Source organism: Camelina sativa, chromosome 11 (assembly GCF_030686135.1).
Source record: "Camelina sativa cultivar CO46 ecotype springtype chromosome 11, ASM3068613v1".
Taxonomy (NCBI): domain Eukaryota; kingdom Viridiplantae; phylum Streptophyta; class Magnoliopsida; order Brassicales; family Brassicaceae; genus Camelina; species Camelina sativa.
In genome coordinates, this window is record NC_141890.1 from 47,987,346 (window position 1) to 48,014,759 (window position 27,414).

Below are 27,414 nucleotides of genomic sequence, written 5' to 3' on the forward strand. Positions count from 1 at the left end.
CATAAATTGCATCGGGCAACTGGAACACGTAAAATCGGAAACCAATTAAACCAGACTTCTGCTGATAATATTTTAAATAAAGCGCTGCAGAGCAACAAGAACAGACACCAGAGCTTTTAAAACCTCTTTTAATATTGATAGCATAAATTCAGTCTTTAAGAAACAAAGCAAAAAAGAAAAGAAAATACAAATTACGAGTACAAAAATTGATTAAATTTCCCAAGTTCATATGCAAAACTTGAATTCAAAACTTAGGTGAGTGGAGTTGCCGGTAAACAATAGAAACAGAGCCATTTTATCGTTTGAACTTCTTAGAAGATTTCTTGTCTTTGCCATCACCTCTGTCCTTGTTACCTCCCAAGAACCTCTCACTCTCTTCATCATCTTCTCCCCTTCTCTTCTTCCTACCTCCTGATTCTTTCATATTCTATAACATAAATTGCCACACACAAAACACACATATTTCAGTTATTAATTGCAGTTATAAGCAAAAAACATCTAAACCTTCTTACATGTAGTAGAAAAAGTGAAGAGTAAATATACCATTGCGGATAACTTTTTCGCTTCTTGGACTCTCTCCAACAATGATAAGACTTCGTCTTCCTCAGCAGGATATTCTGGTAGTTTTTTGCCTGAGCGTCCAAGCATAAAGTCAAACGTCTGTATCCCATGAGAAAACAAAACAATAAAAAGCTCTCGCAGGTTTATTTACTTACCAATGAGTTTTTCTATTTGTATATACCATTCGAGCTCATACTGGTTTACAAGTGATATCCCGACACCAGAACGTCCAGCACGAGCGGTTCTTCCTACTCTGTGGATGTAATCCTATAAACCAAATTTGGAAGATCAATGTGTATTCTCAAGATCATGGATACATGAGAAACAAGAAAGAAAATATCCTATTCATCTGAATGAGAAAAGGGCTAACCTTTGAATTTGTGGGAATGTCATAGTTGATTACCACATCAACTGATGGGATATCGAGCCCTCTACTAGCCACATCGGTACAAACCAAGATATTACATTCCCCTGCTTTAAACTTAGTCAAAGCTCCCAGTCTCTTCGACTGTGAATATTTCGAAAAGAATGAGAAAATCTTGAGAGAAAAAGTCGAGAAATGTTTAGAAATAGGAGTGCATCATTTACCTGAGTCATTTGACCACTGATAGGAATGGCTCTAAAACCAAGGCTCCGAAGCACCAAAGCCAGAAAACGAGTACCATCACATGTTCGGGTGAAAATCATTGATGTTGAATCAGGCATTTCACTCAGAATATATACAAGATAGCAATCCTGTTACAGTGGATATATAAGCTAATTATAGTTAAAAGAAAATAAAAACCTCTTATGTGTTTGCTATTATCTATTTACTACGCTTTGTTATGTAGTTAAGGTACCTTGTATTTAGCAGCAACAAACCGATACTGTTGCTTAAGAGTATCGACTGTGGAGTATTTGGAGGCAGCTTCAATCTGGAAGAAAGCAAAGAACATATACAACTGTTATACCTCAAAGTCTCAAACTATGATAGCTGTGACAAAAGAAATCAAGTCATCTCATGTTTTCATACCTTCACAGGATTCCTCAAACATGCCCTTTGAAGTTTTCGAACCTAGAAGGACAAAACAAATTCAGTGACCTTAATAAATTGTTCCTTTAAATCTTCCACTCCAAAAGATTATAGAGAGACAGTTTGAACGATCAAAAACGCAACACTGTCCTACCTTTTTAGTCATAGTCGCTGAAAAAAGAAATGTTTTACGTTCACGAGGGATCTCTTCCAAAATCTGGTTAAGAGATTTCTCAAAATCTTCATTCAGCAGCCTATCTGCTTCATCAAGAACCTGTTGAACAATGTGAAGTAAATACCAAAATGATACGATCTAGGAACAGACTAAACCAAAACGTAAAAGACCACCAAAGATAAGCATTAAGTATACCAGATATTTCAATGATTTCAGAGAAAAGCCTTTTGTGTCAGACATATGATCCCAAAGACGACCAGGTGTTGCAACCTAGAAACAACAAACCATAGTTAGCTCCTACGTTCACTTATGATAACTGCAGTGACTCAAACAAATGACCATAAGATTAGAACAGAAAAACGTACAATAACATGAGGCCGTTTCCCAAGAGCAATAGTTTGTTGCATCCTGTCTATACCTCCAACAAGCTGAAAAAATCAGGAAACCTATTCAGTTTTAAACCACTGTTATAACAGGAATATTTGAAATATGGTAAACATAGTTAAAAGCATGAGCTTACCACAGCACACCTAAGACTTATATCAGCTCCTAGAGCTTCAAACTGCTCAGCAATCTGGATTGCAAGCTCTCTGGAGAGAAGGAACACAGAGGAATCAAATCCAATACGAAATAGCAAACAAAGTAAACGCTTGAAGAAACTAGGGAAGCAAATCATACCGAGTTGGAGATAAAACACAAGCGAAGAAGGCAGGATCAGGTCTACGTCCTTTCTTAGGCTCAGAATCATAAACATACTCGAGAAGTGCTTGCAATATAGGAATCGCAAAGGCTCCAGTTTTACCAGAACCAGTTTGCGCAAGTCCAATAACATCTTTCCCTGAACGGAGACATTAAAACATCAGATTCCAATTAGTTGCAATGATATAAACCCTAATTAATCAAAAAGTTTTAAGCTTTTCAATCTCGGAATGACATAAACACAGAACTAGCCTCAAAATCGTACGGAAACATCAATGAGAATCATCACAAAGTATTAAACAAACAAAAGAGTGTAACAGCACAAAAGGCGTTACCTTCAAGAGCATAAGGAAGGGCTTCGGCTTGAATTTTGGAAGGGTTCTTCCATCCCAATCTCTCACAAGCTTTCACAAGCTCCTCACGCACACCAAGTTCTGCAAACGTCTTCACCACTTCGTTCTCTTCCTCCATTTTCAATACCCACCGACAAATTCACTATCTCCTGGACCTCAAAGACTGTAAGTGTATCAAACGGCGTTAAGAAAAATCGCGTCTATAAGACTTCCGGCGAGACTCAGGGCTTTAGATAAATCGAGCTGCGTTTAGGGTACCAAATCAGAAGGGACTCTAGTGAACGAATGAGACAACACAAAAAAAAAAAAAAAAAGAGAGAGAGAGCGAGTTTTGTCTATCAAGGGTTTTAGTTATAGCCTGATTGGGCCAAGTATGGGCCTTGTTTATATAACTTTGGTCTCAACAAAAGCCCATCTAATTGGTCAATAAATTTTCTGATTTGAAAGGTGTTTTAACTTTAGGTTAACAATATGTAGAAGAGTAACTGCAGAATAATTTTATGTTTTTTTTTTTTTTTTGAAAAAGGCTTAAGAATAATTTTATGTTACAAGCAAAGTTTTAAGACCGTTTATGTAAAAAGATGTGAAAACTTAAAACAACAACTGAGATGCTTTGTTGTTGGTTTTGTTGGAGATGTCTTGGAGCAACAATCTTGTTTCAGCAGCAAAATCAACAGGAGCTACTCCTTTCACAGTTACCCTCTGCCTCTTCTCTCCGTTATACTCATTCTGCGTGACACTAACTCGGAAGGCATGACATGACCAGGTTGCTTCTTTGAGTTTTGTCTGATATTCATTCACTTCACCTTCCTGAAAACAAATCAGATTTGAATCAAACATGATGACATGCGGAATGCTTGCTTATATAGCTCTAACTTTTATATGGTTTTGTTTCCTTACCTCTGATCTTAGTTTGTTGAGCTCATCAGCTGAACATCCAAGAATCTTCTCTGCTTCATCGTTGAATGAGGAAATCCAAGTTTCTCCAGATGAGTCGGTGACTTTCACAGCCATTATGTACCTACCAACAACCAAAGTTGACACATTTTAAGATGCCTCAGAGGTGAAGTTTAAATTTCTACCCAAGTTTTCATCTATGAATCTGAGTATCTTACCTTAAGCTGCATTCTTCATATTTTTTCTGGCATCCTTCACACCAGTAACCAGAGTCAAGTGCTTCCGTCACTTTCTTGTTACAAGTCTTACAAGCTTGGTACCACATTGTCTGGTCTGGTTTGATGAAGCTTATGTACGCCCTTGTGCTGAGAAATACAGGCTGCAACAGAAATTCAAGTTTAATAATAAGTTGATAACTCTATAATTAAGCACCTTTGGTCCAAACTTAAATTTCAGTGTTCAGTACCTTTTCTTCGCCTAAAGATGGGTTGCTTGTGATGTGAGAAAGAAGGACTCGGTCAGTATACATAGACCGAGATCCATTCTTGGATAATGGGCTCATCCCTGATCCAATGGAAGACATGGATACTTCTTTGCCTTCAGAATCGAACCTGCAGATGTCAAAGAGACCGATAATTAAATAAAGGCAGACTAGTTTCACCTTTTTATTATTTAATGAGCTGACTCAATCCAAAAGGCATACCAAGATTTCAACTTTTTAGCTTCGGGTGATTCTGGGTTTATAACCACATTGCTTCTGCTGATGGTGGACAACGAAACACCTGGGGAGATTGGATTCTATCAGCAATAGGTTCAAACAGAGTGTGAATTCAACATACTGTTCAATGATCAAATCCAACATTACCTTGAAAATCTCCAACTTTGAGAGACTTGATTGCAATCACAGGTGACTTATCAGCCATGTCTAGTAGTTCTTGACCTATGCCAGTTGCAAGGTCGTTCCACAGGGACACCACGACAGTTTTCTTTGACTCATCAGCCAAAGTTATATCCCTCTTAGGAATCATCTCATTGTCAGTTCTCCTTCTAATACTCATGGTAGGAGATACACTTTGAACAACTCCGATAAGATCTAGAAATAGCAAAACATGCAAGTATTATTATCAGAACCAATGTATAATTTACACCAGAAAGAAAGAAGAATGTTCAATAAAAAAAACAGCTCTTACCAATAAGCTCCTTCTGATTGACATACATCCCCAACTCTTCAATGGGAATAAAGTTGAATTTTGTCTCAGGGATGAACATTTCTTCGCTACTAGCTTCCTCAACCTCTGAATTATCATTGAGTGTCATCTCATAATCATTCTGAACAGTCTTGAACTGCTTGTTAGCAAGTTTAAGTGTTCCCCTTGATATATAATAGACCTTTCCTAATTGGAATCTGTCATAGAACTTCCTTGCAGCATCATTAAACATTGTTGCTTGAATTTGTGTTCCCTATATATCAACAGTAAAAAATGAGTAAACGGCATGAAAGATGTATACCAAGTTTGAAATGTAATAGTAAATTGGGTGGGCGGAGCTGTTCTTACTTCTTCATCTGTAAGTTCAACGTTGAAGACACATCCTTCTCCTCTAGCGTTTTTGTAGTTTCTCATGACTCCCTTGTTTGTAACTCTGACTTTGATGGTCCAGTTTCCTTGATAGGGATTCAAGGACACAAGTGGATGAACCCTTCTAGTCATAGACATTCTTGCAGCTGGTGCAGCACTGCAAAAACCCGAACAAGTTTAAGCAAACACTCATACATACAAGATTAAAACAAAAAAAAACAAAAAAGAAAGAGAAGTTGCTTACTTTCCCCTTTGTTCAGTCATGATCTGAGAAGCTGATTTGGATACAAACTCCTGCTTCGGTTTCAAAGTGATACCAGTAGAAACATCCATTTTAACATCACTCACAGGAGAATGCTCTAGTTTCTGCCTCTTGGGCTCAGTAGTAGCTTCCTCCTCTTCTTGGCTCTTACTCTCCAAGTTAATCTCAGAATCAAGCACAGAACCAACAGCCTCACATTTTGTCACAAGGAAATATCTGACACAGAGACAATAGAGAAACACACATATGTATATTAGTAACTATTGATTTCAAAACAACAAAGTGATGCTCTAATCAAGGTAAAGAAGAAGAAGTCTTATTACTTAGTTGATTTGCTTGAAATGTCGTTAACAGTGAAATCGATGAGACGAATGAGACACAGATTTTGAATCTTGCCAGATATAATCTCAGGTGTCAGTGAAGCTGTAAACATTGCTTTCACTTTCGTCTTTCCGTCATTTGCACCAAATCTGTCTCAAACCCAGAATCAAAACGAACACAATCAGACCCAATTCGACCAAAACCCTAATACTATATCAGATCCGTAACTAAAACCCCAAAATTAGTGATTACAGTAAATAAAAAACGAATCTTTACAAAAACACAGATCTCTTAACTCAATTTTAGAGCTATAAACACTGATCTAAGACTCTAGAGCCGGAACAAGCGAAATAAAAAGGGAAATTAAATCTAACCCACATAAATGAAACTTACGTATATCTATTGCCGATAGGTTTAAGATCCACAACTTGAACAACGATCTCAGGGCGATCAGAGGAAGAATCAAAGGAAGGGTTCGACAAAACGGATGAAATAGCATCTGGGGTCACTGAAGCTGTCTGCATTTTTTTTTCTCTCTCTCTCGACTGAAACGTTAAGATTAATTTCGACTTAAAATCAAAACTGGTGGGTAAACGAAAAGGCGTGAGTTTTTTTCGTGTGGTGAGTGAGTGAGGGACTCAAAAGAGAGGTGGAAGGGTTTTAGTAAAAGGGGAGAGAGTGTTTTGAGCGGGAGCTATTCAATTCCAACCCCGCGGCTTTCTCTTTTTTTTTTTGGCAAAAAACTTCTACCGCTTCTTTTTCCAGTATATGTTTCCCTTTTTTTGTTAATGGGCCGCATTTTTCCTTTTTAGTGTTTTATTGTTAATGGGCTTTTCTTAAATAGTTTAGAGAAAGCGAATGTGTTACAAAGCCTCCCCTAATACAGGCAACCCTACGAGAGCAAAACAGTTTCATCCAAGATCTCTCTGCTTTGCTAGCTTTACTGCGAGATTCTTGCTTGATTCGATCAACGTGTCTGAGCTTTGATTCAAGCTTTGGCTTTAAGTGGGTTTTGGAGGTATGTGAGCGTCAAATCTTCGAGTTTTAATTCTAGGTTTAGGTTTCTCTTAGTGGGTTGAATATACAATTTGTAAATCCAACCACTTTGGTTTTGTTTTCCTACAGAGATACTGTCATCGCGATGGTTAATGACTTGGAATTAGCGATAAAGAATGCGGATGATCTTAAACGTGTGGATCAAGAAAATAAAGACCCTTTGTTAGCTCAGGATGAGACCAAACTTGATCTTGATAAAGAATCCACAACCACAACTCATACCTATCGGTTAAACTCCAAGGGTTTGGTGAGTGAAGAGCTTATTAAGGATGATACGGTGCTGGTCGTTGGTTTAGGTTGGTCCCTCTGTGACTCGCACGATAACACGAAACTGGAGATTAATAAAGCTCTGAGAAAGCAAAAGCTAGCACACCCAGAAGCTGCGGAACTGGCTGCCATCATTCACGGTTTTGAATCGGCCTTTGAACTTGGTGTGAAAAATATCCAATTCTTCTGTCACGACTCCAATATCTTGGCCTACGTAAGTTTCTCTATTCTTCTTTTACCCTGAATCCTATATCCTCCTGTACATGTGTTTGTTATTCACGCCTCTCATGTTTTTTTTTTACCAGGTTACTCGTAAAGCTACACCGAAAGAGTCCATTGTAGCAAAACTTTTGGAGCAAGTGTTTCGTCTTCAGACAAGATTCACGTCTTGTCAGGCACTTGCTGCTGTAAGCAGAGACGACATCAATTCTGTCATTATGCTAGCAAAATATGCTATAGCTTCACAAACTAGATGGTGTGAAGGCGACACCGAGTATGAGAGTTGTCCAGTTTGCTACGCTTACGTTTCACCTAATGATAAGTTTGAGGTGCGCGGCTGCTTCCACCGCATCTTCGTTACGTGCATGAGGAAGCCCTTCTCATCAGAACAACTTCTACGAGGGAACACAGCAATCTGTCCTTACCCGGATTGCGAGAATGATCTTGTGCCAGAGGATTGTAGAGGTTTTGCTGATGCTAATGCTATTACGCTTATGATCCAACGCAAGAAGGAGAAGGCAATCCCGATTAAAGATAGAGTCTATTGTCCCAACCCTTCTTGTTCCTTTCTGATGTCGGACCTTGACCTCGTACGCAATAATAATCCTCAGCAGTCAGAAGCACGGAAGTGCATGGAGTGCGGCTTGTCTTTCTGTAAAAAATGCCATGTTCCATGGCACTACAAGAAGACATGCGATGAGTTCAAGATGTCGGAGTCTTACCTGAAATCTGACGCGGCGCTTTTGGAGTCTTTTGTGAAGATACAAGGATGGAAAAAGTGTTCCTAGTGTCAGAGCATCGTTCAACATGGTGGCGGATGCAAACAGATGACTTGCCGGTATTTGACATTTGTTATTGAGCCTGACTTTATATTATCTATTCAAATTGGACTTTAATTAACTGTATTTTGTTCTTGGCAGAAATTGCAAACACGAGTTCTGTTACACATGTGGTGCTGCGTGTAGAAAGAAGAAACTGACATGTAAATGCTCGCGTTCAGGGAAATAAACTTCCAAGGTTTGACTATAAAGATCATTCCAAATAGTTTCTTTATATAACTTATAAGAAAAAAATGACTTGTTTTGGTGATGTTGAAGATATTAGTGATATGCTACTGTGTGTCTGAGAGCTCACTGTGAATTTTGTGTGAATACACTTGTTTAGAGGAATTGAAAACATAACAGTGTGAGCTTATGTAGTCTCTAGACGCCAAATGCAAAACTGAACAAGTTTGTGATGCATATTCAGGAACCTTGTGATGAATGCTCGAATGCATCTCATGGATGTCAGACTCACTCGAAAGAAGCTCATCAGTCTAGCCCTGTTTCTGTTCCGGAGATGCAGACTGAAACAAGAACTCTGGAAAAAGTTTGAATTGAATTAGTTTATGGTTTGCTTACTACTTCTTGATTATTAGGGTCTTCTTAGTTGATTACATTGATTCGCTGTTGCTAACATCACGAAAGTAGTTAGAAGAGACTACCATCGTTTAAGAACAATATCTGTTACGAAAAGTTATGAATACGAAATTACAGATATAAAAATTGAAGATTATCGTTACACATTTAAGTCTAGAAAAGCCAGGATTAACAAATCATTTAAAAAAATTGAAAATAAGATTTAGATTTAAAAATCTAGTACAAATTTTATCAAAATGTTAACATATTCAACCTAGTGGTAACTGCTAATCCGATTGAATTTTAACCATTAAACCAATGTGAAAATACTTTACCACCACCAACAAAAATACTTGACCAACTTAGAGGATTTTTTTTTTAGCAAACGAATATATCAAATATGATTTGTATCGTACGTATCACCTCATCAGAGTGTCCTCTTGCAGTGGCGGAGGTAGGGTGTAACTGTGTGGGTCAGTTGACCCTGGTGAATTTTTAAAATTAGTTGAAATTTTAGAAAAAAAATCAAACTGACCTCTATAAAATAGCATAATTGATCCTTATAAAATTTTTAGATAACATAATTGACCTTAATAAATTTTTTTTTTGACCCTGATGTGCTGATTTTGTGGCAATGGTATATATCTTGGAGATCGTCTACCACGTAAGATTATAAAATACAGTATTATATACGCATAGTTTAACTTAGGTACGGTAGTCGTAACATTTGTTAAAATACTTAAATTTGAGATTTTCAATTTGTAAGCGTGACTGTAAAAGCTCGATGTAACATACATGTCATCGACATCGAAATCTTTTGATATGGAGTAAATGAGGTTTTGTAGTTAAACGTACGTACTATACGTGATGCATCCTAATCACAAAACATCACTGTCCCAAAGTGTATTAGTAGCTGTTTCCACGTCTGATGGAGTTTTAAAAGTTCCCATGTTAAATTGATAAACCACATATCACACGTTACAATGAATAAATAACTAAGTAACTAGAAAAAGTGTTTCCAACAATTATCATTTATGAGGCACATTTGTAGTTGGAACGAAACATGTATTTTGAAACTTCTTTGGATGCTGTTTTTTAGAGCTGGTTCTTTTTGGGTGGCCTGGATAAAAAGTAGATATCTTTCTACATCTTTTTATGGGCACTCAATAAAAATAATGCTTCTTACTCTTGGAACTTCAGAAAAATACTTAAGCTTCGTTCCAAAGCTCTTAAATTTCTCAGCATCTATATTGGAAATGGTGATTCTACTTTCTTTTGGTGGGATCCATGGACTCCTTTTGGATCTCTCTACCATTTTTTTGGTTCAGATGGGCCTAGTCACTTAGGGATCCCTTTGTTTTCAACTGTCGCTGAATTGAGAAATGAGAATGGATGATCTCTTCCTAGTGCCAGATCAGAGAGACAAGTTCTTCTCCACGCTTTTATCTCTACCATTACTATGTCATCAGCAAGTGATATTCCAGTATGGGCAATAAACGGTATAAAACAATCTTTCTCTTCTAAAGTTGTGTGGAATGTTGTTAGGTTTTCGAATCAAGTAAAATCTTGGGCCCCTCTTGTGTGGCACAAAGCTGTCATTCCAAAGCATGCTATAAACTCATGGCTATTTATACTGAATCGCAACCCAACTCTTGATCGTTTGTCTACTTGGGGAGTAGATATTGAGTTAGATTGTCTTCTTTGTGGTTTGGCACCTGAATCTCGAAATCACCTTTTTTTCAAATGTGTCTTTTCCGCTGAAGTGTGGAGTTTGATAACACAAAGACTTAAGATATCATCTCCTCCTCTTCTTTGGGACCAGATCCTCCTTTGGATGCCAATAGTTTCAGCATCAAAGCATACAAAACTTGCTCTCCTTCAAGGTTGGCAGGGTACAATCTATGAACTGTGGAGAGAGAGAAATCGGCGATTCCATGAAGGTCTTTCGGTCTCTCCAGTTTTAGTAGCAACAAGCATCATCTCCACCATGAATAACAAATGTAGTTCTATGTTGCAATTGGGTTTGAAGCGAGTGATCTCTCTTCTTCAATGTTGGTTGTATTAAGTTTCTTGACAAGCTTTCGGCTCTGCTTTTTCTTTCCTTTCTTCGGTCCTTGTTTGTTTTCAATCGTTCATCGTTCTAGCTGTTGCTAGTCCTCGTTCTTTTTTCTTTGCTTGTATTAGTTATATTATGTAAACTTATTTTTTTATATATTTATGAAAAATCTTTTAACAAAAAAAAAAAAAAAACAATTACCATTTACATATGTTATTTTCAACAAATACTATTATTCATAGTTTCTAAATCAACCCAAGTCCATATTAAATATTAATATGTTTTTAATATATTGGTATTGCATGCGTGAGCCAAACATTCTAATTTAATTTATACAGTATGAAGAGAAAAATTAAACCAAAATGTTGTCACCTATGAGCTGTTGTCAACTACTCATTTTGAGCCGTCCATTATTAAATCAGACGGTTCAGATCAATACATGTACCCGCCATTCTCACGAGCTAGTCAAACCTCTAGTATTGACTGTATTACTAATCAACCCTTATTATAGCAATTTCTTATTGTACCCCCTAGTTTCCTAAAACTTATACAAGTTATCCCTAATTGTTTCAATGACTGTAATAAACCCAATCAAAACAATTAAAAATATTCTGGGTAATGAAAATTCTATTTAACTCTGATGATTATCATAATCAAAGCCACTAGAATGAGTGAAAATGTTCAATTTCGTAAAATCAAGTCGAAACAAACTAAGTTTCAATTAGCAATTGTAGTAGTTATGGGTGATATTAGGAACCAATATGAAGTAGTAGGGTGATTTCAAAGTTTTATTAATTACATTTCTACCCCCAACTATCAGTTAAAAATGTTCGTCCCTCAATATGTGGAAGTCAATGGACCACCTCAGTTTAGACCCCGGGGCGGCCTTCAAATTTTATCATTTTTTTTTCTTCGACGTTTCGCTATCTAACGAAATTACAGGTTCGTCTTCGTTCGAAGTACAAATTCCAATTTACAACTCTGTTTTTGTTTTTATATATATAGAGTTTGCTTGCACCATATATTTTTTCTCTTTTCCTTCTTCTTCGATCTTCTTCTTCTCCAAGAATCTCGCCTACATTCTCTTGCTTTTTCTTCAAACAAACCTCTTCTTTGCTGATATAGAAATCGAAATCACAAGTTTTTTTTTGTTTTTTCTTTTGCTTCTTCCCGAGAAGCTTGGATCGAGCTGGTTTCACGGTACGTTACTCTCTGTTCGATCAACCAACCAAGTGTATGCTATAAAATGTTTCTGTGAAATCAAAAGTTTCTAAAAATTTGTCCTTTTTTGTTTTGTTTGCAGAAGCAAGCAAGAGAGGTTGTTATCGAAAAGCCGTTGACTTGACTTTTTCATTGGGGTGTTGTTGTGTGGGTCTCTTATAGTATAGTATGGTCTTGTGAGGAGGAAGAAATGTTGGATTTGAAGAAGGCTTCTTCACTCATCTTTTACCACAAAGTATGTCAATTGGATTAAGCTTAAGTAGTTATGGTTTTTACCATGTTCATGTGGGGATTCCTCTTCCTCTCTGTTTACTTCATTCCCAGATGACTTAAAAAAGAGTTTAGTTATTGGGATTCCTTTTTCAAGTCTAGTTATTGGGATTAAGCTTATCTAGTCATTATTCTTATACTAAAACAGCCCTTAGTTTTATTAGAACAATACATTCTCAAGTTATACGTTCTTTGTGGATTGATCCAACAGTTTCCATTAGTATAGATCTTTACTGCCTCCCTCATTTCTGCTTTTCACCTTAGTTTAGGCTCTAGTCTTTGGCTTGGGTATGGCTGAGTTTGTTCCTGTTTCCGGAGTGAAAAATCATGTCTTCGAGGCATGTCACCATGTTGTAAAGGCACTGAGGGCGTCTGATAACAACCTCGATGCTAACTTGAGAAAGCTCCTAAGTGACCTAGAGTCGCATCTGTCAACATTTGGGATTGCTGATACCAAGGTTGAAGATACAGGATTCTCTGAGATCGAGGAGAGACTCAAAGAAGCTGTGAAGACAATCCTCAGTTGGGAGACAACCCACTCTACAATATTGGAAGCTGGACCGTCTGAAGCTGATCAGTTCTTTCAAGCCCTGTATGATGTTCAAACAGTTGTTATGGGTTTTAAAGCTTTGCCCATCAAAACTAACCCGAAGGAGAGAGATGTTTACAACCAAGCTACGGTTGCTCTTGACATCGCGATGTTGAGGCTTGAGAAAGAGCTCTGTGATGTTCTGCATCAGCACAAACAGCATGTACAGCCTGAATACTTGGCTGTTAGTTCCCGTGGAAAGGATGTTGTGTACGACGAGTCCTTTGTCTCCCTAGATGATGAAGTTGTTGTCGAAGCTTCTTCCCACGAGGATGATGAACAGATATCGGAATTCTATAATTCTGATTTGGTTGATCCCAGCGTCCTTCCTCACATCAAAGCTATTGCAAACGCCATGTTTGCTTGTGAGTATCATCAAGCTTTCTGTGAATCTTTGATCAGCATTCAAAGAGAAGCTATGGATGAGTATATGGTCACTCTCGAAATGGAAAGATTCAGCTGTGTCGATGTTCTTAAAATGGGATGGGAGGATTTGAATGGTGCAATGAGAAAATGGACAAGGGTTGTTAAGATCATTTTTCAGGTCTATCTCCCCAGTGAGAAACAGCTCTGTGAACAGATCTTGGGAGACTTTGAGTCAATGTCTTCCGCGTGCTTTATAGAAATCTCAAAAGATACCGTTCTTTCTCTCCTTAACTTTGGTGAAGCTGTAGCGCTGAGATCTTGCCAGCCAGAAATGCTTGAGCGCTTCCTTAGTATGTATGAGGTTTCAGCAGAGATTCTCTTGGATGTTGATAACCTCTTCCCGGATGAAACAGGCTCGTTTCTAAGAATGGCATTCCACGAGCTATCAAAAAAGCTAGCTGATCATACAACCGCAACCTTTTTAAAGTTCAAAGATGCAATAGCCTCAAATGAATCCGCACGCCCCTTTCCTGGAGGAGGTATTCATCACCTGACCAGGTATGTAATGAACTACCTGAAGCTTCTCCCGGAGTTCACTGATACCTTGAACTCACTTCTTCAGAACATAAATGTTGACGACTCAATCCCCGAGAAAACAGGACAAGACGTCCTCCCTTCGACATTCTCTCCAATGGCCAGACACCTCCGGTCCATCGTCACAACTCTGGAATCCAACCTCGAGCAAAAAGCTCAGCTTTACGCAGACGAATCACTCAAATCCATTTTTCTGATGAACAACTTCCGTTACATGGTCCAGAAGGTAAAAGGATCAGAGCTGCGACACTTGTTTGGAGACGAATGGATCAGGAAGCACATCGCAAGGTATCAACGCGATGTCACAAACTACGAGAGATCCACATGGAGCTCTGTACTCGCTTTGCTCACAGACAACAACAACTCTGAAAGAAGAACACTGAGAGAAAGATGCAGACTTTTCAGTCTTGCCTTTGATGATGTTTACAAGAATCAAACCCGTTGGTCAGTCCCTGATCCAGAGCTCCGCGATGATCTTCATATCTCGACCTCTGTCAAGGTTGTTCAGTCTTACAGGGGATTTCTTGGAAGAAATGCAACTCGTATTGGCGAAAAACATATCCGATACACTTGTGAAGACATTGAGAATATGCTCCTTGATCTCTTTGAGTGTTTGCCATCTCCGAGATCATTGCGCAGCTCTCGTAGGAGATGATGATGAAGATGACTCAAGCCTAATGGACTCTATCTTTGTGCTTTTGATCTTTTGTTATTTACTTACTTATGCAGTGATGTGATTGATTACATGTAAATAAGGTTGTATAATTGTTATACTCCATTGGGGATGTAATTTGATTTGCATGATTTAATTAATCGGGGGTGATATGGTCCTCTTCGGTAGAAAACTGTTGAAACCACCAGTTTTAGGTATGTCCTGCTGCTTTTGCCAACATTAAAGCTGCAGTAGAGCTTTGATAAAATGATAGAATGGAGAACAACAGTTTCTGATGATATTATGTGGTGAGAGAATGGAGAACAACAAATTCTGAACCTCTGATGTATGGAACTCTTCAGTCTTCACTACTTGGCATTCATCGTACTACTCAACTCGATTTTAACATATGCAACAGCAAAAGTGTTGTTGATACGACATATTCCTTCTGAAATGCTTGTGTTTTCGTTGCTGGAAATGTTTAATACTTTTTTGTTTTGCTATTTGCTAAAAGTGAAGTTAGTGAGCCTGCAGTGGACTACTAATAATGACTCTTCGAAATTTTTGATGTGAGACCTTGCTAATGTCCATCTTTTCTTCTAGCGAGAAGCGTCTGAATTACAGGATTTTATGTGTGTGTCAAAGTTTGATATATACGAGTTTGGTATTGAATAAACTAGTCATTGACCGTTCGATTCCTGCATTCAAATATGACGCATATGCAAAAAGTATCTTTTACTGGTCCTGGCTGAAAGAAATATAGATTGAATAAGAAGATTCAACATCAATCTTTGCACATATCCCCATATATTGGACCATCACTAAAACGATAGAGAGTAATTGAAAGATGGTGAATGCTCATACCAAAACTTCATCTACTAAGCCAACTTGGTTCCAACAAAACAAAACAAAAAGTCTTCAAACTCTGGAATGGAAACAAAACTAGGGAAACTCCCTAAATAGCCTAAAACAGCCCACCCAGTTCCCCTTTAAAACCAAAGGTTGGTTCAGCAGGCAGTAGCAACAGCATTCTTTTCGACAGCTAACTCGTTCTCTTTCACCACTTCAGTCGCAACTCCTAGTGCTGCTACTTCATCTGAGGCTGTCGTAGACTCTTGGGGTTTCACAAGATTATATTTTGTTACATTGTTCCCCTTCTCTGCATTGGCCACCAAGGCCTGCACAAATACCAAAATCTGTTAGATATTCTCTTATTTCTGAACCAATTTCACCAAGACGTTGGTACCAGAGAGGATTGTTACCTGTTTTTTGATCTGCACATGTTTGCTTTTCCTCTCTTGAATGATCTTTTGGCGACTCTCGTAAAACACAAAATCGTCGAGGATACATGTCTTGCTTGCATGGTCCTTAAAAATCTTGATGACTTTAATTCCTTGCTCTAGCTTTACCTGCAAACAAAAAGGTCATTGTGGGTTCAAATAAACAATAGATCACCTGTTCGAATACAAAAAATGAAAGATAACACAGTAATCAGACATACTTCCTGTGTGTCTCTGCTATTTGTAACCGGCTTGTTCTCATTGTTCTCCAGAGTAATATGCCTCAAGGAGCTGTTAGGGATATCTTTAACGAAATGCCACTTAACAGGGAAGCAACCAATCCATTTGTCCTGTTGCCAGTACTCCACAGTCTTATTGAAATCGACTGGGCCTACCATCTCGGCTAAACCAACAAATTGTCCACTCGTGTTTACCTGTGAAACAGATGAAAACATCAGAACTCTACAGCAAAAAAATTGGAATACAATCCAGGGGTTGATGAAATACTGAAAGTTTGACATCCACTCACAGAGAAGAGTAGAAACACAGGGCAGCCATCCGACTTCTGTTTTGCCTCGTTATATGAAGCATCCAGCTTCTTGTTACCATTGGGAGTGCTGGACCAAACATTGTATTTGATACTTTTATGGATATCATCTTCACTATACGATTTGATGACAAAAAACTTCGCTTTTGAATATGTCTCAGGGAAATCTTTGTTATTGTAGTCCTTGGGCTCTAAAAGAGATCCATCTTCGCTGGGTTTCTCAGTTTCAGTAACAATGTGCTCCTTAGAAGAAACAGTCATCACCTTTGAACCCTCTAGGCTGTTAAAACCCTTCGCTCGTGGCCCTCTATTCAGCTCATTCAATCCCTCAATGTTTTCTTTGCCATATCCTTGAAACCCATTTCTTGTCTTGTAGGAATTGTTGTTGACCGCATACCAATTGGGCATGTGCTTCCATGCATCATAACCGTAAGAGCCATATCCATAGCCGTTCGAGTAAGGTCCACACATCCCATAATTTGAGTAAATGTTATCCATGTACCCATAAGATTGACCTGCACCAGCTGATCTTCCATGCTGAGTCTGCAAAATAAGATGATAATAAATCAATGAATAAACAAGTCCAGACTACATACCAAGTTATCATGACTCCAGCTGAATGAAGGGAAAAAAGGACATACTAGGTACTGATACTGAAGATTGCTCTTCCCTGAAGCATAGCTCCCACTGTAACCATATCTTGGATACTGATATGCTGGAGAATAGTACCCATAAGAGTAGGCACCTTTTCCATACGAACCCTTTGCGTTATAAGCTGAGTTTTGGTAACCAAGTTTCTTCGGGTTTGAAACCTTGTCCTTGGTTAAACCTCCATCTTTAGATAACAGACTAGGTTTACCATTCTTGGTAGCCTCCACTAGCTCTTCACTGAGTAAGTAGTCATTACCGTTTCCGCCGTAAGCCACCTGCAACAAAAACGGACACAAGCCTTCATAAGTCCAATCCAAAAATACCTCTTAGTGAACACATTAAGAGGAATGATCTTAAATTAATAGACAAAAACTCAGAGAAACAGGAATCAGAAAGGCTAACAGTCTCAATTACATGGCCAAAATGAAAAAAGAGCTAGGCCAAAAAAATGAGCACATATGAACAAAATACACATAAGATGAACACAGAAACATACCTTATTATCAGAATCAGGAGCCAAAGCCTTGATTTTTGGATCAAGCGACAAATTGTGAAGCATATCTGAAGCAACTGTATATATTTAAAGTCAAGGAAACAATTTTGAGAAACAGAACATCAGATCTACCATAAACCCTAAAAGTTAAAGTTTTTATAACAATACACGTAAAACTAACTACGAAAATCTAAATTCTATCGTAGAACAGGAAGATGTAACAACAGATCCAGCTAGAAATCAAGAGATCAACTTATATATTAAACCCTTTGAACAAAAAGAAAACTTTTTTCAGAGAAGCCTTTTGACGACATAAAAAACTGTTAAAGCGAAAACAAAAGAATAGAGAGAATTGAAGGATACGGTCAGAATTTGCCATGGCTGTTGTAGTTTTTTGCTTAGCGGCGGAAACTTGGTAAAGAAGAGAGAAAATAGCAAATGTGTGAGAGAGAGAGAGAGTGTGGGCGGACTGACTTAGCGGAGACCACAAAACCCTAAAAAGCTACAACATTTTTTTTTTTTGAGTATTTCATGTTTCGGGTCAACCCATTATTTAGTTTCGGGTCATGTGAGTCGGGTTACGCTTTCAGTGGGCCTCAAGTAAAAAGAGAAAACAGGTCTTATGAGGTAGATAAGGCCCATTCGCTATAGCTACTGAGCTGTCACGTAAAACAAATGACGACCTAATGATATAGCTTTTCCTGAACACCTTTTGATTGAACGGTCACGATTAACTTAGATCGTGCAACTTCGCTACATAAACCCTTTTTCACTCGGTCAAGTAGGGTTTTAACAAAATCGAGGAAGCGAAGTGTTGAGGTACTTTTTTACTCTTCAAGCTCATTTCTTTCTCATAAACCCTAGTTAGTTCTCAGCTTTAGCTGTTGTAAAAGGTTATCTCGTCTCTGATTTTGAATGATCTCTGTCATTTCTTCGCTTTTCATTTTCATCGATTTATAGTTTCGATCTTTGCTACTGAATGACATATCTGCTTTGTGTTTCGATTCTGAATTCACGTTTTGGTTCCTTGTAAAGTCTGATTAGGCAAAACGAAGAGTTTGAATTTAAAAAGCCTTTGATTTTAGAAAAGTATGAAACTTGCCTAGAGGAAATGATATGATCCTTACTTTTTAATTTGAGTTTCCAATGACTAAAGTATTTGTCTTTTCCATCTTAGATATCTAAAGGAGATGGCTTTTTTGAGTAAATTCGGGAACATATTGAAGCAGACGTCGAGCAAGCAACTCAATGCTCAGGTTTCTCTATCAAGCCCCTCGCTTTTTCAGGCTTTAAGGTGTATGTCATCTTCTAAGCTCTTCATTGGAGGTGAGTCTAGTCTAGCTTTATAAACTCTTTGGAAAATGAAGAATTGGTTACTTAACTTTTTGTTATTTCGTTACCAGCTTTGTGGTTTTGTTTTCTTTTCTGTTGTAAGGTATGGCTTATAGCATGGATGAGGATAGCTTAAGAGAAGCTTTCACTAAATATGGTGAAGTCGTTGAAAGTAAATAACTGATCTGTTTACTATTCTTGTGAATGTTATTGCACTGTGTTAGTGAACAAATTAGGCACTTGTTTGTTTCGTTTGTTGCTTTATGCTAACCCAGCCTCTATGTTTTTACACAGCTAGGGTTATTTTGGATCGTGAAACGGGTAGGTCGAGGGGATTCGGATTTGTTACATTCACCTCTTCAGAAGCGGCCTCTAGTGCTATCCAGGCTTTGGATGGTCGGGTAAGTTCAATTGCTTATTTATGAATCTTTGAGAGAGTAAAAATGTCTTTGAGCTTTCTGGTGTCTCGTTGGGTAGACCTTTCATTTCTAATATTCACATTCACAGTTTTTAATATTTTCGTATCTGATATTGGAAGTTTTGTTTTGTTGAGTTTAACATTCATTGATAAATTTCCCTGTTTGATCCATTGCCTTAATCTTCCCTCAGGATCTCCATGGCCGGGTTGTTAAAGTAAATTATGCAAATGATAGAACAAGTGGTGGTGGTTTTGGAGGTGGGGGCTATGGAGGCGGCGGCTATGGAGGTGGCGGTGCTGGTGGCTATGGAGGCGGCTATGGCGGCGGTGGTGGCTATGGCAGCGGCAATGCTGGAGGGTATGGCAGCGGCAATGCTGGAGGCTATGGCAGCAATGCTGGAGGCTATGGCGGCAGTGCTGGTGGCTATGGCGGCAGTGGTGCTGGTGGCTATGGAGGCGATGCTACTGGTCACGGAGCTGGTGGTGGTTATGGTGCAAGCGGTGGATATGGATCTAGCGGCAACACTTATGGTGAGGTTCCAAGTGCAACTGCAGGGGCTGTTGGTGACTATAATGGAAGTAGTGGTTATGGTAGTGCCAATACTTACGGTAGCAATAATGGTGGGTTCGCTGGAGATAGCCAGTTTGGAGGAAACCCTGTTCCCAACAGCTCGCAATTTGCTGGTGACAATACTCAGTTTGCTGCCGGTAGCCAATTTGGCGGTGAAGATCAATTTGGAAGCATGGAGAAAAGTGAAATTAAGATGGAGAATGGACCAGTGGAAGGAGATTTCGAAGATGACACTGATGTTGCCAAAAGAGCTTGAAGCAAGTAGCAAAAAATGTTTCAAGACTTGGTTTAATTTTTATGATTAGTGATAGTTATCTGAACTTTCCTGAGGAAAACACTTCATCTAGTAACAATCTGCTATTTCTATCTTGAAAATAAGTTGTAGTTTGAGATTGTTTCTGAAGGTATCTATTGAATTTTAAAACAAAAATGTGAGCTTTGTTTCAGCTTTTCTTATGGTCTACACAGTAAACACTAATCAGACTTTAAAAATTCCGAACTCTGATGTTGCCTATGTTACAGCTTATGTTCAGTTTCTTCCATGAGAAATAGCATCTTCTGAGCATTCAACACAACAGGAGACCCTTGTTTTGTTTTCTCAACAATCTGCTTTATCAGTTGCTTCTCCATTTCACTCTCAAAGTCGCTACTTTCTTCTCCTTCGTCTTCCATACCAATAAGGTCTAGCAGCTCCTGCTCCTGCACCTTCGAATCATCCTTCTGATGGCTCCAAGGTGAACTTTTGTTTGTTGAAGAGAACTCTTCTTGATGAATCCCGCTCTCTTGCATTTCCAACTGTAAATCATCATCATCATCTTCCGAGTCATCGTTTATTTTCATCAGTTCGTCGTAAGACTCATTGAATGCATCAAGTGCTTCTCCAGTTAAGTTCATAACCAGGGGTTGGATCTCAGCAAGATTAGTCTTGGTGTGCTCTATAGCAACTGGGATTTTCGAGTCACTCTTATATGTCATCACTTCACGGTGTTCCCATAACCTTGACCATGACTTCTTGCTCTCTGATTCCATGACCAGCTGCTCCACCTTCCTTTGGCTCTCCTGGAGTGCAGACTCGAGCTCTTCAATCCGTTTCTCAAGACGTGAATTGATAACTTTATGCAATCGCAAGCTCAATTCACGAGGTGAGACAGCATAGTTTCCTGAGTCAGGCGTGGAGTCACCACTTGGGTCTAGGTTGGAATCAGGTTCATCTAAACGCTTCCCTTTAACCCGATCAGCTCTCAGTTCACCCTGTGCAAATTCTACCTCACAATCCGGCTCCATCTACAAAAAAGTTTAAAGTAGAAATTACAATATTAAACTTTGAAATTTGGTGATTCAAGGAAAGCAAAGCAAATAGCATAGTTGAAAAGTGCAGACAACACACCTCGATCAAATCAGAGAGCCTTGTCTCAATGTTGGAGGAGTTCATGTTGATTTCTAGCCTTTCAAGTTCAGCTTCAAGCTCTGCTTCAATATTACTTATAGATTCTGAATTCTCAGCTGCCTTTGCAATATCTATCTCCTTCACTATTAACGAGTCTTTCATCTCGAGCTCATTTTCTAAATCATGCACCAAGTTCTCTGTTTGCTTCAGCTCTTGTTTGACTTTGCTCACTTCGGCTTGGTTTGCCATGAACGAGGACATGATGCCAATCGAGATACCTATTTGTAGCAACACTGTTGCATCACCTAGTCCTGAAAAAAAAAGAAACTCAAGTGTCATGAACAATTCTTTCAATCTTCCAGCATAAATAATTACAATCTAAAGAATGCAACAACATTACCATGCTTTCTACTCTTGCTCGTCTCATTTCCTACTCTTCTCTCAACCGAAGACTCCAATCCGGAGAATTTGCAACTTTGTGTAGCCTGATCTTCATTGAAAGTAATATGTTGGCTCAGCCACAGCGAATCTGCAGTGCTCTTGCTAATGACACGAGTACCATCAGTCACGAGTAATGGCCTTGAGACTGAAGCGTGTGGTGATGTAAACGGGCTAGTCATGTAATCTTCCATGGTCATTTGCTCTCTACGAAACCGAGACATTAAGCAACTATCCAGGGAACTCAAAGGTTTGGTTAATCGCCTGTACCGCTGGTTTCTCCTAATGGATGTTCTCTGCCTAAATGAAGAAGAGTCACCTGCAAGAGTACCACTGGGATTCCAATTCCCATGTTCAAGCTCAGAGAACTCTGGCATCAAGCTAAACAAAGAATCTGAATGGTTAGTATCGTAACATCCCAAATTCTCCCCACTCGTAGATGCATCTGGATTTTCCCAATCTGATATCATTTTCTCATCCCCAAGCTTGGTTTCATTAGTCTTCTCGCCTCTTACTAATCTGCTAAGCAGGCACCTATGAGGAGGTTTGGGATTCACATCATCCGAAGAAGATTCAAGAATGCTACTTTTACCTTTGGTCACATTCTGCAATTGCTTAGCTATATACCCCGTAGCAGCAGTCGCAGCGATTAACCATATATCCATTTCTTAGTCTCTTGTCTTGAAGAATCAAGAGAGCAACACAAAACTGAACATTAGATACTCCACTTCTTCATTCCAATGAAGGAATTCCAAATTCATATCGAAAGCTCAGAGCTTTAACTTGTCAAGTACAGAGACTAAAATCCTAATCTTATCTAGCAAATTCACAAACGAACTCTCAACACGAGGAACCTCAAGTTGCGACCTAGAATCCCGTATACAAAATGTAGGAATCAGGTTGAGAGAGCAAAGCCCAAAAAAAAAAACCAAACTTTGTAGCGAACTATCCCGAAATCGAATTACTGAGCAATACCCATCTTTCAAAACCAAGAAAGCTTCGATTTTTCCGTCAGAGATAAGGTGAGGGAACAGACAACGTGTACCCTTTAGGCAAAAACTGCAAGGAACGAAGAGAAGAAGAAGAAGAAGAAGAGAGAGACCTTGGTTGTGTAGCTTGAAGAATTGATCAATTAACACCAATGGAGAAGCTCAAGGTCTAAGATATCTTCTAACAATCGGAGAAAAAGTGGAATCTTTGTCGGAAGTGGGTACAATCGAATCTATCAAATTAAGACAAGACGAGCTCACGAACGAACGGCTCTGTGTTTTTATTTATTAGTAATTATCTTTCGATAGGAGCTTCGTTTATACAAGAATAACGGACGATACGGCAAGTAATTTAGTGAGAAAAAAAAAAAAAAACTGTAAGGTTATTATTAAATTCCCAAATATCAGATAATAATGTTTTAAAAAGAAAAAATAAAAAGAAAAAAAAGGTTAAGTTGTTGAATAACCCAAACAACTACGAAACAACAAAGATATTATTATCATTTTGCCCATTTCCCATATTTAAGACGAGAATTCAAGTGATGTACAGAACTCAGAAGTTAATATGGAAATAGTCTTGGATTGAAAATTCTTTGATACAATTTTGGAGTTTGACAATTAATATATACAGTATATGTTAATTTTAAATGATTTAACGTTAATAATACTAACTATAGTATAAGAACAATAAAAATATTTTTTCCGGTATATAAAAATACATATATATATATATATATATATCCTGCCGGTATGTTGAGCATTACATAAATAGATATATCACGTTTTAAGTCGTTCTTTTTTTCAATTTTGTTTTCATTTTTATGCCAAATTTTGTAAACACTAAACTGCAACAATGTTTATTTTATACTATCTAAAAGGATACTGTGACCGCTGACCGGCAGTATACTGATATGCATTAACCAATGGAGCTTTTACTACAAACCATACAGATACAGAGTTTATGATCCTACTACACAACCCACATAAACTAGACCGAATACAGCTTCACCATACCGAAGCATTAGTACATAATACATTAATTAACACAGCCAAGTGACATACTCAAAAGTCTCGCAATATTTCTTAACCAGTGGTTTTTTTAAACTTAACGAATAACTCAGAAACCTAAAGCTCCAATTCGTGAGCAGTTTTTGGGTAAATAATAATACTTCAGAGAGGTTTAGACGCAGCTTCGTCTATGTAAGCCTCAGCTTCTTCTTCAGAGACTCTTCCTCCTTCCACAAGTCCCCTTATTAAAGTGTAGGCATAGGCTTTTGCAGGAGGTCTGAGAGGGAACTCACCGGATTTGAACTTCTCAGCCACAGAATGCGTGCAACTGCAAACAAAAAAAATGAGGTTAGTCGGCAGTTTAACTCTGTTTTCTCAGCAGCAAAAGAGAAAAAGAATAATGAAAACTTACGTCATTGTAAGTATAGGAATGTCGCATTCTTTCCCCAAGCAGACAACAGATCCATACCAACTATCCTGTAAACAAATGTGTATAAGTGTGATTATTACATGTTTCTATTAGTGTGTATCAATCAACATTTATAATCTGACTAACCGAAACAGCTTCAGGTATAACGGCTCCTTTGTTCTCTGTTAACTGCAGAGCAGCTAGATCAAAGACTGGAAAATCAGTATCTACACTCAAAGCATTTTCTTGACGCAGAACGTCGTTGAACTGCTCCAGCCTGTTCAAAGAAAAAACCACAGATAGGGAATAAGTAGAAAAGATCACCAAATGAATTGCATATGGAAAGTGGAAACTGACATGAAAAAGTGGTGGTACACTTAACGTGATTCTGTACAAACACATGTGAGTTTGATCATTGGGACTAGCAAGGGGATTGGCGAAAGCAACTCCGCCTGCACCCCACCTAGCTGTATGTTCACGGCCAAAGAACAATCTATGTGCAAATGTTTTCCACACTATTTCCTTTGGTGGACTTTTATCTATTGAACCAACACATGCCTTTTTCAATCCATCGACCTGAAAATAAATACAGACAGCCATATATGTGTCAGTAAAGTCCAAAGCTCAGACCCAACCATAATATAAAGCAAAACAAAACAGGGTGATCACTTACCTGTCCCCCTTGAATATAGCAAAGAAACCTTGGTTTCCACATGTTGGATCCAAAAGACGCATACCAAACCTCAACCTTTGCGAGATCAGCTCTCCAAGATATAGATGCAGTCTCTACTTGGTGGTTTTCAATGCTGAGTTTCGACATCTGATCCTGGAGTCCCTGAGCGTCGTCTTCAGTTTCAGAGTCGGAGTTTGAAACCAAGATAATCTATAATGAACAAACAAAATTAATTCTGTGATAAGAAGACATACAGAAACTGTCTCGAAGTGGTTGCTAAGTGATAAACAATGAAAATGAAAATGGCTGACAAAAAGAAGGGTGCCCTACTGGGGTAGGAGGTTTCTGATTAATCAGCTTCCACGATAATTCATCTGCAAGTGAAGGCCAATATGCGCATAGCCTTTTGCGTACCTGAACAAACATATGAAACAGATGAGTTTTGTCAACTAGTAACATGGGCACTATATAATAATATAAATATATATGACCGAAAAAATAGCTGGAAAGAAAAATAAATTGTTTCAGATTATGAAATGAGAAAGTAATTAAGAAGATAAGATGATATCGAGCCATACCGCATGTATGACACGCCATGTAGACTCCAATGGGTATGCTTCGGAAGAAGCTTGAATTTCTTTGTCTTCAAGCAAAACTTGGACACATGCAAGTGAAGACTTTGCTATTGAGTCAAGATTGTACCCTCCCTCTAATGCCATCACAATCTTCCCATCTGCAAACTCCATCAGCTGAGAGAACATTGGTGAAACAGAATGATATCAAATCCAAGTACATAGCTCTGGGATAAACAACCAGCTAAACCAAGAAATGTTATTTTCAATGCTGGAGACCCGTGAAACGCAAATACAAACAATGAAAAAAAAAGAGGGAGTTCAGTTCAACACCAACCTTCTTCAACATAACTGAATATCCATATGGTGTCACGAGACAACCTCCGAGGGGATCACCAACAGCTGTTAAGAGGAGTTTTAAAAGGTTACAAACCTCTGAACGTAACAAAGCCATGGTAAAAAAAATGCATAAAACCATATATACCTGCATTAAATGCAGCTGAGAGTAATATAATATCAGGGTTAAATTCTCTCGCCACAGGAATCAAGATATGGTCCCATGCGGCAAGATAATCTGCATCTGCACATCGTCCTTGATCCCATGGAACGTTTATGTTAAACCCTTCACCTGGACCTTCCCCAACCATGTTATAATCTCCATCATCCCCTGCAGGATAGAAACTTCCATACTCATGCCTAACCACAAATGCTTTTTCAGTTATTTTCCAAGTATAAATAATGACAAGCGGGTTCAAAAGAAGAGTAGACAAAGGTCACAGTTACATACCTATGAACAGAGAAAAATAGTACACGAGGATCTTTCCAGAACATCTTCTGTGTACCATTTCCGTGATGGACATCCCAATCAACAATCAGAATTTTGTTGACACCTAAATCCGGCTGCATTCAAGAAAATCCAAAAGAATTAGGTAACAGGCACACCAAAAGAATTTGAATGTAAGTAAGAAAATACAACGACGACATCTCAAAAGTCAATAGAAGTCTTTACTCTTTCGTTTAGCAAATAACTAGCAGCAACAGCAACATTGTTGAATAAACAAAAACCCATGGCTTCATCTGTCTCAACATGGTGCCCTGGGGGCCTGACAATAGCAAAGCCAGAATCTAACTCTCCTTGTGCAACTTTTTCTGCCACCTATTAATTTGCAAGAAAATATTGTTACATATCAAAATATCTAGCAGGTTGTTTTCTATCTTCCAATAAGATAGGAACACGTCATCTGTACGCATTTAGTGTTGTTTGTTACCTTAACAACAGATCCAACTGCAAGATATGCGGCTTCAGATGAACTTCCGTTGAGATAAATCGAATTCAACTGTGAAGCAATCTTGTTTCTCTGATAATCTTTCTGTTTTGTGCTAAGAGTCTTAACTAGATTAACATGGTCCTTTGTGTGAACCAATTGGAGATGCTTATCAAGAACCACACATCTGCAAAACAGCAAAAGAAGAAAAAAAAAACAAAAATTGTGAATAGTATTACTAAACTAATGGGCTGCCAAATTACTCTAATGAATAGTCTTAATGAGTGAAAATTAAACAAAAGTGAAAACATCGAGTCAATAGAGGAAACACACCTTAAACCCTATATTCAGTAGCATAGAAACAAACTAACAAAGAATAAAGCCGGCAGGAGAAGAGAGAGAGAAGGATGAACCTTTGAGAGACCCCGGCGAGCTGAAGCATCTCCCATATAACTCTGATGCGGTTGGGAAACTCAGGGTGATCTTCACCGTCAGGTGTGTCGTCGTAAACAAGACCCACCTTTCGCTCGCTTTTCCCGGCGACTTGATCACCGTCCATATTATCGTAGTTTTTCCGGAAAGATTCCCCGGCCATGGAGAGATGTGACAGTCTTATCGTTCGACGAATGTGTGAAGAAGATTTGAGTCCATATGTTTTTTTTTTGTTTGGTCTATTGAACTCGGCTCTCAAGCTTCATAACCTAGTAATATATTTTTGTTTTTATTTCTCTATTTTTCCTTTTTACTTTGGCACGTTGTAATCGTTTTGTTTCTTTTTTCTTTTCTTGGACAAATCGTTTTGTTTCTTGTAAATGGACATTAGAAGGACGAAACGAA

At 38.4% G+C, this 27,414-nt stretch overlaps 8 protein-coding genes across 11 annotated transcripts; 3 read left to right on the top strand and 5 right to left on the bottom strand.

Annotated features, from left to right (window-relative positions):
- Positions 1 to 114: 114 nt before the first annotated feature.
- On the bottom strand, positions 115 to 3,140 carry LOC104726687 (DEAD-box ATP-dependent RNA helicase 10). Its single transcript, XM_010445613.2, has 13 exons — positions 2,783 to 3,140; positions 2,427 to 2,586; positions 2,269 to 2,338; positions 2,114 to 2,176; positions 1,944 to 2,018; positions 1,728 to 1,847; positions 1,574 to 1,615; positions 1,401 to 1,475; positions 1,150 to 1,296; positions 932 to 1,069; positions 717 to 828; positions 544 to 632; positions 115 to 427 (listed from the first exon to the last, which is right to left on the bottom strand). The coding sequence occupies exons 1-13, from the start codon at positions 2,916 to 2,918 to the stop codon at positions 296 to 298; spliced, it is 1,359 nt and encodes a 452-aa protein (XP_010443915.2). The 5' UTR covers positions 2,919 to 3,140; the 3' UTR covers positions 115 to 295.
- A 146-nt stretch (positions 3,141 to 3,286) lies between these two features.
- On the bottom strand, positions 3,287 to 6,594 carry LOC104726688 (replication protein A 70 kDa DNA-binding subunit D). Its single transcript, XM_010445614.3, has 11 exons — positions 6,251 to 6,594; positions 5,860 to 6,006; positions 5,519 to 5,752; positions 5,254 to 5,431; positions 4,888 to 5,158; positions 4,563 to 4,790; positions 4,401 to 4,479; positions 4,164 to 4,308; positions 3,916 to 4,076; positions 3,701 to 3,821; positions 3,287 to 3,610 (listed from the first exon to the last, which is right to left on the bottom strand). The coding sequence occupies exons 1-11, from the start codon at positions 6,379 to 6,381 to the stop codon at positions 3,392 to 3,394; spliced, it is 1,914 nt and encodes a 637-aa protein (XP_010443916.2). The 5' UTR covers positions 6,382 to 6,594; the 3' UTR covers positions 3,287 to 3,391.
- A 132-nt stretch (positions 6,595 to 6,726) lies between these two features.
- Positions 6,727 to 8,943, top strand: LOC104726689 (E3 ubiquitin-protein ligase RSL1-like). The gene is made up of 5 exons (XM_019232379.2): positions 6,727 to 6,875; positions 6,983 to 7,394; positions 7,486 to 8,237; positions 8,320 to 8,416; positions 8,648 to 8,943. The coding sequence occupies exons 2-3, from the start codon at positions 6,999 to 7,001 to the stop codon at positions 8,185 to 8,187; spliced, it is 1,098 nt and encodes a 365-aa protein (XP_019087924.1). The 5' UTR covers positions 6,727 to 6,875; positions 6,983 to 6,998; the 3' UTR covers positions 8,188 to 8,237; positions 8,320 to 8,416; positions 8,648 to 8,943.
- Positions 8,944 to 11,698: 2,755 nt separating this feature from the next.
- On the top strand, positions 11,699 to 14,737 carry LOC104726690 (exocyst complex component EXO70E2). Its single transcript, XM_010445615.2, has 2 exons — positions 11,699 to 12,052; positions 12,156 to 14,737. The coding sequence occupies exon 2, from the start codon at positions 12,634 to 12,636 to the stop codon at positions 14,545 to 14,547; it is 1,914 nt and encodes a 637-aa protein (XP_010443917.2). The 5' UTR covers positions 11,699 to 12,052; positions 12,156 to 12,633; the 3' UTR covers positions 14,548 to 14,737.
- A 552-nt stretch (positions 14,738 to 15,289) lies between these two features.
- Positions 15,290 to 18,016, bottom strand: LOC104726691 (YTH domain-containing protein ECT3). Its single transcript, XM_010445616.3, has 7 exons — positions 17,879 to 18,016; positions 17,519 to 17,592; positions 17,013 to 17,297; positions 16,354 to 16,914; positions 16,046 to 16,258; positions 15,807 to 15,953; positions 15,290 to 15,722 (listed from the first exon to the last, which is right to left on the bottom strand). The coding sequence occupies exons 1-7, from the start codon at positions 17,892 to 17,894 to the stop codon at positions 15,552 to 15,554; spliced, it is 1,467 nt and encodes a 488-aa protein (XP_010443918.1). The 5' UTR covers positions 17,895 to 18,016; the 3' UTR covers positions 15,290 to 15,551.
- A 196-nt stretch (positions 18,017 to 18,212) lies between these two features.
- Positions 18,213 to 20,266, top strand: LOC147935561 (glycine-rich RNA-binding protein 3, mitochondrial-like). Of its 2 annotated transcripts, none has more exons than XM_087473354.1 (5): positions 18,213 to 18,334; positions 18,693 to 18,841; positions 18,951 to 19,019; positions 19,142 to 19,248; positions 19,457 to 20,266. In XM_087473354.1, the coding sequence occupies exons 2-5, from the start codon at positions 18,706 to 18,708 to the stop codon at positions 20,090 to 20,092; spliced, it is 948 nt and encodes a 315-aa protein (XP_087329480.1). In that variant the 5' UTR covers positions 18,213 to 18,334; positions 18,693 to 18,705; the 3' UTR covers positions 20,093 to 20,266. The 2 variants fall into 2 exon arrangements, with proteins under 2 accessions (XP_087329480.1, XP_087329481.1); XM_087473355.1 differs by having other exon boundaries at positions 18,319 to 18,408.
- Positions 20,229 to 23,053, bottom strand: LOC104726692 (uncharacterized). The gene is made up of 3 exons (XM_010445617.3): positions 21,624 to 23,053; positions 21,224 to 21,534; positions 20,229 to 21,120 (listed from the first exon to the last, which is right to left on the bottom strand). Exons 1-3 carry the CDS (start codon positions 22,324 to 22,326, stop codon positions 20,353 to 20,355), a joined length of 1,782 nt encoding a protein of 593 aa, XP_010443919.1. The 5' UTR covers positions 22,327 to 23,053; the 3' UTR covers positions 20,229 to 20,352.
- Positions 23,054 to 23,562: 509 nt separating this feature from the next.
- LOC104726695 (histone deacetylase 5) lies at positions 23,563 to 27,334 on the bottom strand. 3 transcript variants are annotated; one of them, XR_015571507.1, is made up of 13 exons: positions 26,991 to 27,267; positions 26,581 to 26,764; positions 26,322 to 26,468; positions 26,100 to 26,212; positions 25,797 to 26,008; positions 25,650 to 25,714; positions 25,319 to 25,489; positions 25,071 to 25,154; positions 24,741 to 24,950; positions 24,425 to 24,643; positions 24,215 to 24,344; positions 24,071 to 24,135; positions 23,563 to 23,986 (listed from the first exon to the last, which is right to left on the bottom strand). XR_015571507.1 is itself a non-coding variant. In XM_010445622.3 (13 exons), exons 1-13 carry the CDS (start codon positions 27,170 to 27,172, stop codon positions 23,821 to 23,823), a joined length of 1,923 nt encoding a protein of 640 aa, XP_010443924.2. In that variant the 5' UTR covers positions 27,173 to 27,334; the 3' UTR covers positions 23,563 to 23,820. The 3 variants fall into 3 exon arrangements, 2 of the variants coding, with proteins under 2 accessions (XP_010443924.2, XP_087329483.1); XM_010445622.3 differs by having other exon boundaries at positions 24,450 to 24,643; positions 26,991 to 27,334; XM_087473357.1 differs by having other exon boundaries at positions 24,450 to 24,643; positions 25,797 to 25,979; positions 26,991 to 27,273.
- Between the last annotated feature and the right edge of the window lie 80 nt (positions 27,335 to 27,414).